This window comes from Primulina tabacum, chromosome 12 (assembly GCF_025594145.1).
Source record: "Primulina tabacum isolate GXHZ01 chromosome 12, ASM2559414v2, whole genome shotgun sequence".
Taxonomy (NCBI): domain Eukaryota; kingdom Viridiplantae; phylum Streptophyta; class Magnoliopsida; order Lamiales; family Gesneriaceae; genus Primulina; species Primulina tabacum.
Window position 1 is genome coordinate 37185151 of NC_134561.1, and position 12638 is coordinate 37197788.

Genomic DNA, 12638 nt, shown 5'->3' on the forward strand with positions numbered 1-12638 from the left:
GTAATTCATGCCTATTCAATCAGTCTCTTAATTTCGTTTAATAGCTAATTATATCCCCACCTTTGTAAGGATACTCACGTGATTGCAACTTCCAGGAATTTACTTATGAGGGGGAAGAGATAAAGGAATCCAAATATTTAAACTCATTTCCTTTCCCATTCTATGTTGTTCTGAAGAACATCGAAGCACTTCCCAGAGCACTTGCAGATCTTTTGAGACAAGTAAGTTTCAAATAATAATCTGATCGTGTTGTATCTTTCTTGAATGTGAAACCTAATCGTAATACTTGTCAACTTGTTCCAATCAGTGGTTTGAGCTTATTCAATACTCAAATGAGCAATGACAAGGGATGAGTACATTTTGCCCCATTTCTCACACTAACGGATGGGAATGGTGCCCCATAGTCTTCAGTACATGCTCGACTTTCTGCCAACCAGCATATGTGTAATTCTCGTAGTGATAATCGTCAAGGCTAGGAATGAGTACAAATGGGCATATTGGAGAAAGAACAGCGGTTGCCATACTGATTCAACATATGTCAGCTCGATCATATCGAATATTTTGAAGTCGATCAATGACGACATTGGGAACGTGGCCAAAAACACCCTATGCGCATACTTAAATAGCCATCCATACAATGATAAATTTACCATTCTTTTATTATTGTTGTTGTTGTTGTTGTTGTTAAGGAACTAATATATTCAAAGGAACCGAATGAAAAATTGAGACAAACACGACAAACACCTTTTGTTTTGATCGTAAACAAAGTTTTAACAATTATCATTTTGTTATTTCAACAATGAAATCTCACATCTGTGTAGCAGATCTAACAGCCTCTTGATTGCTTTTGTTGAGCAATTGACATTCAACTGATCATACATTCTTAATGTAAGTTCAAGAAATCCTAATGACATAATGCAATATTCTTAATAGTACAATTCAACCTGAAACGAGCAGCTTTGGCAGATTAAGATTCTCTCAAGAATTCTATCAAAAGGCACATACCGTCAAAAAACACGACTTAATAATTGAAATTCGATCGTTCGAAGAGATTCAGACATAGGTGAACCAAAGTACTAACAATTGTTTGTTTATTAATTTGATTTATATTATTTATATTGTGTTAGTAAATTATTTTAGTTAATCTTCAATTTAATTTATTAATCAATTCAATTTTCGTTTTAGTGAACTAAAGAATTGTGTTTAAATTAAATTTGTGTAATCAATCTATATGAGAACGATACTCGTATTTCGTACACTATATTATAACTTGACTCGTCCACTTGCGATTTATTCTAGCATAAAATTTTATTTTATTTTTATTGTGGATTTTCTGTGCAAGAAAAGTTTGATCAGAAATGCTCAGAAAATTTTTTAGAGAATGCAAGCTTGTTGTGTTATTACATCAGATAAGTAAAAGTCTCGTGTGTATAGCTCTTCTTGGTGTCCTCTATTTATAGTATTATTTCTATTTGCTCGTTCAACGTTCGACTGTAAGCTCATAAATGCAAAATTATTGTTGTCGCCATCGTTTCTTCATTCATTATACGCTTCAATTAATGATCAATTTGGCTTTTACCAAACGAGGGAAAAAATGGTCGCTGATAGCAAAAAGTAACCAGTTCTGAGTTATGTCTTTTAAGGAAAAAATTTGTTTGTCTAATATCTTGTTTGTAGTCAATGATCAGTCAACCAAATTTTCTTATAAAGTAGGTAAGATCCTTGTAAGATATGTGGCTTGTATCTAAATACATCTGTACTTAACTGTTTTCAAATGGAATGAACAATTAACTGAACATATGCGCCAGTCTTGAGAACTCGAGCAGTTGAATAGATCAATTATGCTACTAATGTTGAAATAGTTGGATAGCTTTGCATCTTGAGATCGGTTGTATAACTTCTTCTGAATTTTCATTTGAACGGTCGAGTACGTGTAATACATACAAAGGTAGTTTGATCTAGTTCAATAAATCATTTCTTTTTGGTGATGATAAAACATTTGCCCCAGAAACATCATAACTTTAAGAAAAATAAATTTCATTTAGATAATGAATTTCATTATTATAATGAAGAAGAAAAAGAAAGCAATAAAACCTAATACACATACGTGCATGAAATTAAACCTATACTAAATCAGGATCTTCCACCACTTCGCTTCGACTAGTCACGTTTCCTTTTTTCTTATTTAGCTCTTATCTTTTCTTCTTCAGCATATATTTTCCTTATCTCCTATTGTCTTCTATTTTCTGCTCCCTTTTGGCATCACTCTTCTGTTAATGGTCCGTAATTTCTTGCATTTGGGTGCTTAGGGTAGCTTGAAGACTGTCAATGCGAGCCCCAAGTCGTTGTTCATTTTGATTTAACTGACTGGATAAGGCAACGATGGCATCGTTGGTAATGGTCTTGGTGCTCTTGAATTCCTTAATGTAGGATTTGATGTCGATCTGAGGAGTGCTCACATTCATCATCACTGCTTTGCGAAGATCAGAAACACTAACATTGGATGCAACTAGACGGGCATCAAAATCCAGCATCAGGCTCCTGATCTGCTCCAGATGGTGGTAGACTTTAGCAAAATGAGCTTCAGGCCTTTCATCCTCTTCAGTGCATTGGAGGATTCTGGTTGATCAAGATGGGGCTTCAACCAGGTCAGCTTCAGTGTCCTCGAGCACTAGATCAACATCCATATCCTTTTGAACCATCTCAGAGGCTCTGGTCATACCCTCACGATTAGGAAGAATTGGAGAGACGTCTTGTGAAATGGTTGGTTCGATAATGGAGGAGAAAGAGTATCAGAATATTGTGGATCAACGGACGTCTGAGGAGGTGGTGACTTCGGTGCTTCTTCTTCCTGAACAGTTTCAGGAATTGTACTCTAGGGACCGGTATCTTGAGAAGTGTCCATGTGAGCAGACCTGTCACCGAAGAGGTCAAAATTCATCATAGATTGTACCACATCATAAACTGAGGTCAGTGGGATCTCAGGTAGTGGTGTCTCCAAATTAGCAGTAGTAGTGGAAGGACCTGTTTCAAGATTATAGTTAGGAGAAAGAGAGATTATTTACCTCTAGCTGTACAAAGGTTGGATTGGTGTCAGTGGTCGCAGACGGATCAGGGGTTGAAGAAGTTGTCTTAGTGGATTGATCCACCAAGTCAGCAGAAAAGGGTCCACCGTCATCTTGAAACTGGTTAAAGCCAGTAGGAACTTGGGCAGTTGCTTCAGCATGCTTCGCTGTCTCTTTTTCATCTTCATCTTCCACACCCATTTTGTTGAATATGGCAATGGCCTCTCTGGTGTATACCTCAACACTCTTGACGAGAGGCTGCTCAAACTTCCTCTTCTTTGTTTGAATTTCGATACCATAGTGGGAGCATCAAACTATAGCTGGGAAATAGCCACATAATCATCGGGAATTGTACAACTTTGTTCATCAAAATTCTTTTGGGCAATAATGAGCCGCAAAAGATTTTCCATCATTTTGAATTCAAAGAAGGATCGGAGCCGAGAGCTACCTCATTATCTTTAATCTCGGCCCAGTCGAGCATGTGACCTTCAAGGGTGGCCACATGTTCTAGCAAATTCTCCTCGAGGATTGTCTTGAAGTAGATATTGGTCCTGCAGTCATACCACCTATCATACTATTTCATCTTCCTTGCCACCGCCTTCATCATTTGGGACAGTGTCAAGTTTATGTCCATTTGAAATGCAGCGAGATGTACAGATGGTGGCTTCATCTTCCCCTTGTCCTTGGGGTCCATGGGAGAGCATCAGATGTGGTTGAAGGAACAACACCTTCAGAGATGCAAATACCAGTAGTCAGTCGAGTAGACTAGGCATCTAGAACCGATTCCGGTTGAGCTACATCAAGCAAGCTCTTAATGAGCTTAGTTTTCTTCTTCTTTGGTTGTTTTTCTTCCTCCGAATGCGTAGGGTCCTTATCATCCAACCAATTTGATACGGCAATCAGAGTCTTCTGTTTGACAAAAAATTGATGCAGAGGAGCATCATCATGACTAGCCTCTGAGTATGATTCTTGCTACACCATTTTTTGTTTCACCAGTGCCCTAGCTGATGTCTTTTTTTTTCATGAGCCTCTTTCTCAGCTCCTCGCTCCTTCTTGACTTGCATCATTTTGACGGTTGAGGGAGTGTTTTTCTTCAGGAACTTGGTGACAGTCGCAACATTGAGCCATTTCAGCAAGTGAAGCGGCTCAGTAATCCCAAAATTGACCTTCAAAATGCCAAGCAGATAGCATATCTGCAGTGAAAACACTTGAGACTGACTCGTTCCCTTATTCATCTCATAAAGAGTGTCAGACCAATTGACGTTGATCTTCAAAGCGATCACTCCCATATAGTTGAATTTTTCTTGAGTAATCTTGTCATAGGCTCCAGCCTTGGCCACAATGTTGGCCAGCAATCTGTATTGCACCTTCAGGTGTTGCTTCTCAGCAGGGATGATTATAGGACTGCCATCCAAGGCAACTCAGTGCTCCAGATTGCAGCGTTGCCCTCTGGAAAGTTTGAGACTTTTCCTAAATCGGTTTTGGGCAACCCTCTATTTATAATACTCTTTGCATTTGTCCGTTCAACGTTCGACTGTAAGCTCATAAATGAAAAGGTATTGATGTCGACATCCTTTTTTAATTCATAGTACGCTTCAATTAATGAGCAGTTTAACATTTACCAAATGAGAAAAGAAACGATTGCTGACAGTAAAAGATAACCACCTCTGAGTTATATCTTTTAAGGAAAACATTATGATCTACTGATGTCTTGTTTGCAGTTCATGATCAGTCAACGAATTTTATGATAAAGTAAGTAGAATCCTTGTAAGACGTGTGGCTTGTATCTGGGGATATCTTTACTCAAGTGTTTTCAAATGTTGTGAGGTAGAGTGAACGGTTGAGTGAACTTATGCCACAATCTTGAGAACTCGAGCGGTCGTATAGATCAATTATACTGCTAATGTTGAAACGGTTGGATAACCTTGTATCTTGAGACCCGTTGAATGAATTCTTTTAAATCTTCAATAGAATTCTCGAGAACCTATAATACATGCAAATGCAGCTTGATCTAGTATAATAAATCATTGTTTGTTCTCACCAAAACTAAAACATCTAACATAAATAATGGTATTAAATAAAAAAAGGTATAAATAACTAAAAAGAAAACCAAAAGAAATAATTTTTGGTTGGTTAACTATATTTTTACCGATCAAATATTTTTTTACTATATTTTATAGTTAAAAAGAATGAATAATGAACTAAATTTACTTTGAAAAAAGAATCAGGTTTCACTTCTAGTGATCAATCGTGATAAACAAAATATAAATTAATGATATTTTCGGAATTTAAAACTTTTATAAACACTAGCATGAAGCACGTGCGATGCACGTAAATACCAATTATATTCTAAAAATTAAAATTTTGATTTTATAAAAAAACAATTTGAATCATTTTGTTATTAATTTGAATTTATTCTCTTGTTATGTTAGACGAATAAATTAATTAAGAACTTATATAATTTACTTTCAAATTTTTTGTCAAATCAAAATTAAAGTTGTTAATTTTATGTTATGAAATAAATTATAAGTAGCATAATATATCGAACCAAATGAATTGAAACAAATTTTTAAAAAATATATATCCAAACATCACCTATAAGGCATAGTAAAATAAAAATTAATTAAATTATGGACTTTATCAATGTATAATCATAAGTTACATAAATTAAGCACACTAACGATAAATATTCATCAAAATTCAAAAAAATATCAAAACTAATGAGATAATAATATTGATAGTAAAATATAACTCATTTAAATAAGATTATATGGTAAATATCAAATAAAATCTGATAAACTCATAAAATAATTATTAAATATAAAATTTAAACTATCGGTATGATTTTCACTTAAAAAATATAAATATAACCAAATAGATAACTTGCATAAAAATTGTTATTTTTTGTATTTGTTGAATTAGTTAGTTTGATTTAAAAATAAATAAATAAATAAAGATGTTAATATATCATATGTAAAAGCTCTAATACTTTGATAGATGTTAATCAGTGATCATTATAATTTATATTTATTATAAGGATTATGTCATATATTATTTTTTATATTAGAAAATAATATTTTATTATGATATAACTCAATTTTATTTCTCTCAAGCTCGTTTACAATTAAAAAAGTTTTCTATTATCCACATATTTATATGTATATAGAATGCAATAATTTTTTTAAATGAAATATGACATAATTAAATATTATAATGAAAAATAAAGGAATAAAGTCAAAAGCATAAAACTATAACCATAAAATGTGGTTAATTAGTATTTAATTATTAATTAATAAACTAAGTGTGAAATTACCACATATGTTAATTGATAATGGAAATAAGTAAACACATACACACATTTATATGTATATGGAATGAAATAATTTTTTTTAAATAATGAGATATGACATAATTAAATATTATAATGTAAAAAAAGATATGTGAAAAATTTAAAAGCACAAAATTATAACCATAAAATGTGTTTAATTAGTCTTAATTATTATTTAATAGACTAAGTGTGAAATTACTACATATATTAATTGATAATTGAAAGAAGTAAAAATGTTAAGGGTAATTACGTCCATTCACAATTGGAAAACATTTCAAAAATCCATACTTTTATAGGTATATATACTTAATTATTATTTAATAGACTAAGTGTGAAATTACTACATATGTTAATTGATAATTGAAAGAAGTAAAAATGTGAAGGGTAATTACGTCATTCACAATTGGAAAACATTTCAATAATCCATACTTTTATAGGTATATAGATTATATATGTTATTTTTAAAAATATCTAGAATAAGTAAATTTCTCGGTTTTTGGTTTAAAAAACAAATACAAGATAATACTCATAAACCCATAATCCATCGACAACGACCTGACCCGACCCAAGTTTCCATAAGCCCCAACTCGTCTTCGCTCTTATTCAACTCCATGCACCCACAACTCCATCAATGTCGTTCGGAATTAACACAGAAGCTGTATCTCATCTCGAATGTCGTCCATAATTTCTTCGTAACAATCTCTGTTGTATCCTGATTATACTTCACAATGCAATACCATCTTTCAATCAAAAAAACTACAATGGAGAAGGATGAGGGAACTATATACGAGGAAGAAATTTTAGCAGGAGAGGATGGGAGAATCATCGATGAGTTTGCAAAATCTCTTCTAAAATTCGTCCTTCGACAACAAGCTGAAGTCCTTCATACCAATTTTGCGAAATTTCTTTTGAAAATCATCAGTCGACAACAAGCTCAATTCCCTGTAGATCTGGTTGCAAATGTTCTTATGAATATGAGAGTTGAATCTGTGTACACATTTAGAAAATTGTCTCGATCGTGGATGTCAACTATTTCGAGTCCTTCTTTCCTCCACGAACACTACCACCGCTCAACAAAATACTTGAGCAACTATAGATTCGTTTACAAATGTGCTACCAAGGAATATGGATATCATCTAAGATCGTTTGATTTCCAATCGGTCCTAAACGGGGAACCAATCGCTGTTGGTTATCCTATCCCTGCTAGCAGAAACATTTCCATTGTTAGTACTTGCTATGGCATAGTATGTGTTTAAGGATGGTGGAAACCTGGAAATTTGGAACCTTACCAGAAAAAAGTCATCGCCCTTACCATCTTGGCATTCAACAGCTAACTATTCAACAAGGATTTTGGACCCTATTATGATTGTTTCCGGATTTGGATTCATTGAATCCACTGACGACTACGTCGTCTTGGGGTTTTCCTCACTAAGTCGTCTCGATTTGAAAATGTTGTTATATCGCTCCAACAAGGGTATATGGAAGCTTCTGAAGGATCCCGCTCAGTTCCTTAGCCGCATCAACTTTGTCAGTGATAGGTTTCACTGGTTCGGTGCCAGTGATATTGTTTGTCTTGAATGGAAAATGAACAATATACATCTATTGAGCTGCCCAAATATTTACAACCTGAAAGAGATGGAGATTTAACCTTGGGGAAGTTGAAAGAGTGTGTGTCTGTTCTTTGTCGCCATGCAAGAAATCACGATGTATGGGTTCTAGAGAAAAATGGCTGGACCAAGATGTTTACTTTTGAAAGTTCTTTGGGTGACAGAAGCGATAGTTACAATTTACAACCAACATGCATCCTACCAAATGAGAATATATTATTATTGTTTTCGCAATGTACAACTTCTTTGTTTGTTTACGACGTAGAAAATGATACTTTAAGGTTCCTTCATGTGCCAGGTGTTGTTCCTTATCCAGAAGTTGCAGATTTCTACGTCAAGAGCATGTTTCACTTGCTAGCTGGTAGAAAACGTCTAAGACGACTCTGACAAGTTAAATTTTGCCAAGATCGATGACCGTCTCCCAGATAGCGTCTCTTCTTTATTTTCGTATATTTTTTATAATTATTATTTTATTTGTGTTTTTTATGTATGACATAGTACCAATGTGGTATAACTTCTCTTTTCTTCCCTGTTGTACCCATGATACACGCTCAACTCTCAAGCTACTTGCAATGCAATGTATATGAGAGCATTAACATTAGTTGCATACTATGGCTTCTAATATTCTGTCATGATCCTAATTGATTAGTAAATTCATTTGTAGGTGTTTTTGGGTGGGAGAGGAGTTAATGTGTCACGGCCCAGCCCACTTGCGATATTGTCCGCTTTGACCCGAGGTCTCACGGCTTTAAAACACGTCACAAGTGGTTGCTACACGCTCATTTAAATGCCCAGCATCTCTCCCGTTGTTTAGCGATATGTGATTTCTCCTACGGGCCTTCACAAATCTCATATCGCTAAACCACGGGAGAGATGTTGGGAATTTAAATGAGCATGTAGCAACCTCTTGTGACGCGTTTTAAAGCCGTGAGGCTTCGGACCAAAGTGGACAATATTACAAGTGGGTTGTGCCGTGACATTCGATATCAGAGCGACTCCGCGTCGGTTTGGGATAGTTGGGCAAACCTCAGTGAGGACACTGAGATCCGAAAAGGGGGGGTGAAGGCCCTTAGGCAAAATCTCGTATTGCTAAACCACAGGAGAGATGCTGGACATTTAAATAAGCATGTAGCAACCCCTTGTGACGTGTTTTAAAGCCGTGAGGCTTCGGACCAAAACAGACAATATCACAAGTGGGCTGTGCCGTGACATAATGCGTCCCTTGGGGCGTGCAAGAAAGATTTGGAATATTTCCAATCAATGATACTTTGAGATCATTTGATGGCGTTACTTTTTTTATTCCTTTAGAAAAAACACCTGCATCTCCAACTCGATAAACAATTTTGCTGAGAACATTCACATGTGAATGTTAACGATTATATTTTTTTGTCATTACAAAAAATGAATTTTATGTTGTTTGCATAAAATGACAATTAAAAGAAACATATATCTCAGTTCTTGATGTATGAGGTGTCTTTCGGGCCTGGATGTATTTGCTAGAATGTCTTCATGGTGGTTTCTTGTAACCTTTGTTTGCAAACCATTCACTTCACTGTGGGTACATTTGATGATATCTTCCTCTCTATTTTCTTTTAATTCTTGTTACGGGCAACCGTGTTAAACTTTACTTCTTTAGTGAGTTTGAATTTTATACAAAATTAACTTCTTGGCAATTTTAGTGAGAGCAATTTAATTCTTGGAGTTTATGTTTGGTAAATTATTTAAAATCGATATTTTAGCAGGAGAGGATAGGAGAATCGTCGATGAGTTTGCAAAAAATCTTAAAAGATTCATCCTTCCACAACAAGCTGAAGTCCTTCATACCAATTTTGCGAAATTTCTTCTGAAAATCATCAGTCGATGACAAGCTCAATTCCATGCTTTGCAAATGTTCTTATGAATATGGGAGTTGAATCTGTGTACATATTCAGAAGAGTGCCTCTCGATCGTGACTGTCAACTATTTCGAGCCCTGCTTTCCTCGACGAACACTACCACCGCTCAACAAAAGACTCGAGCAACTATAAATTCGTTTACAAATAAATGTGCTACCAAGGAATATGGATATCATCTGAGATCATTTGATTTCCAATTGGTCATGAACGGGGAACCAATTGCTGCTAGTCATCATATCCATGCTAGCAGAAACATTTCCATTGTTGGTACTTGTTATGGCACGGTATGTGTTTAAGGATGGTGGGAACATGGAAATTTGGAACCTTACCACAAAAAAGTCATCGCCCTTAACATCTTGGCATTCAACAGCTAACTATTCAACAATGGATTTTGGACCCTGTTATGATTGTTTCCGGATTTGGATTCATTGAATCCACTGACGACTACGTCGTCTGGGGGGTTTCCTCTCTAAGTCGTCTCGATTTGAAAATGTTGTTACATCGCTCCAACACGGGTAAATGGAAGCTTCTGAAGGATCCCCCTCAGTTCCTTAGCTGCATCACCTTTGTCAGTGATAGGTTTCACTGGTTCGGTGCCAGTGATATTGTTTGTCTGGATATGAAAAATGAACAATATACATCTATTGAGCTGCCCAACAAATTTTGCAATGTTGTTTGCATAAAATGTCAATTAAAAGAAACAAACATCTCAGTTCTTTATGTATGAGGTGTCTTTCGGGCCTGGATGTATTTGCTAGAATGTCTTCTTGGTGGTTTATTGTAACCTCTGTTTGCAAACCATTCACTTCACTGTGGGTACATTTGAGGATATCTTCCTCGCAATTTTTTTTTTAAATTCCTTGTTACGGGCAACTGTGTTAAACTTTACTTCTTTAGTGAGTTTGAATTTTATACAAACTAATCTTCTTGGCAATTTTATTGAGTGCAATTTAATTCTTGGATTTATGTTTGGTGAATTACGTAAAATCGATATTTTATCATGAGAGGATGGGAGAATCGTCGATGAGTTTGCAAAATCTCTTCTAAAATTTGTCCTTCGACAACAAGCTGAAGTCCTTCATACAAATTTTGCGAAATTTCTTCTAAAAATCATCAGTCGACAACAAGCTCAATTCTCTGCTTTGCAAATGTTCTTATGAATATGGGTGTTGAATTTGTGTACACATTCAGAAGAGTGTCTCGATCGTGGCTGTCAACTATTTCGAGCCCTACTTTCCTCCGCGAACACTACCACCGCTCAACAAAAGACTCGAGCAACTATAGATTGGTTTACAAATAAATGTGCTACCAAGGAATATGGATATCATCTGAGATCGTTTGATTTCCAATTGGTCATAAACGGGGAACCAATTGCTGCTGGTCATCCTATCCCTGCTAGCAGAAACATTTCCATTGTTGGTACTTGTGATGGCACAGTATGTGTTTAAGGATGGTGGAAACCTGGAAATTTGGAACCTTACCAGAAAAAAGTCATCGCCCTTACCATCTTGGCATTCAACAGCTAACTATTCAACAAAGATTTTGGACCCTGTTATGATTGTTTCCGGATTTGGATTCGTTGAATCCACTGACGACTACGTCGTCTTGGGGGTTTCCTCTCTAAGTCGTCTCGATTTGAAAATGTTGTTATATCGCTCCAACACGGGTAAATGGAAGCTTCTGAAGGATCCCGCTCAGTTCCCTAGCCGCATCATCTTTGTCAGTGATAGGTTTCACTGGTTCGGTGCCAGTGATATTGTTTGTCTGGATATGGAAAATGAACAATATACATCTATTGAGCTGCCCAAATATTTACAACCTGAAAGAGATGGAGATTTAACCTCGGGGAAGTTGAAAGAGTGTGTGTATGTTCTTTGTCGCCATGCAAGAAATCACGATGATGGGTTCTAGAGAAAAATGGCTGGACCAAGATGTTTACTTTTGAAAGTTCTTTGGGTGACAGAAGTGATAGTTACAATTTACAACCAACATGCATCCTACCAAATGGGAATGTATTATTACGGTCTTCGCTATGTACATCTTCTTTGTTTGTTTACGACGTAGAAAATGATACTTTGAGGTTTCTTCACGTGCCAGGTGTTGTTCCTTATCTGGAAGTTGCAGATTTCTACGTCGAGAGCATGTTTCACTTGCTGGTTGGTAGCAAAAGTCTAAGGCGGCTCTGACAAGTTAAATTTTGCCAAACCCAATGACCGTCTCCCAGGTAGCGTCTCTTCTTTATTTCCACATATTTTTTTATAATTCTTATTTTATTTGTGTTTTTTATGTAAGAAATACTGACATAGTACCAATGTGGTACAAGTTCTCTTTTCTTCTATCACGGCCCAGCCCACTTGTGATATTGTCCGCTTTGGCACAGGGCGTCACGGATTTAAAATGCGTCACAAGTGGTTGCTACACGATCATTTAAATGCCCAACATCTTTCCTGTGGTTTAGAGATGTGGGATTTCACATAAGGGCCTTCACCCCCCACTTTCGGGACTCAGTGTCCCCACTGAGGTTTGCCCCACATCCCAAACCCACGCGGAGTCGCTCTGATAGAAAATGTCACGGTTCAGCCCAATTGTGATATTGTCCGCTTTGACCCAGGGCCTCACAGATTTAAAACGCATCACAAAGGGTTGCTACACGCTCATTTAAATGCCCAGCATCTTTCCCGTGATTTAGCGATGTGTGATTTCGCCTAAGGGCCTTAAATGTCACAGCACAGCCCACTTGTGAT

At 36.1% G+C, this 12638-nt stretch overlaps 1 protein-coding gene across 1 annotated transcript in view; it reads left to right on the forward strand.

Annotated features, from left to right (window-relative positions):
• Window positions 1-449, forward strand: part of LOC142520796 (midasin-like) — a 39014-nt gene extending 38565 nt beyond the window's left edge. Inside the window, 2 exon segments of the mRNA XM_075623924.1 lie at window positions 96-221; window positions 308-449. Of these exon segments, the coding sequence (XP_075480039.1) occupies window positions 96-221; window positions 308-343 (162 nt within the window). The 3' untranslated portion in view covers window positions 344-449.
• Window positions 450-12638: the final 12189 nt, after the last annotated feature.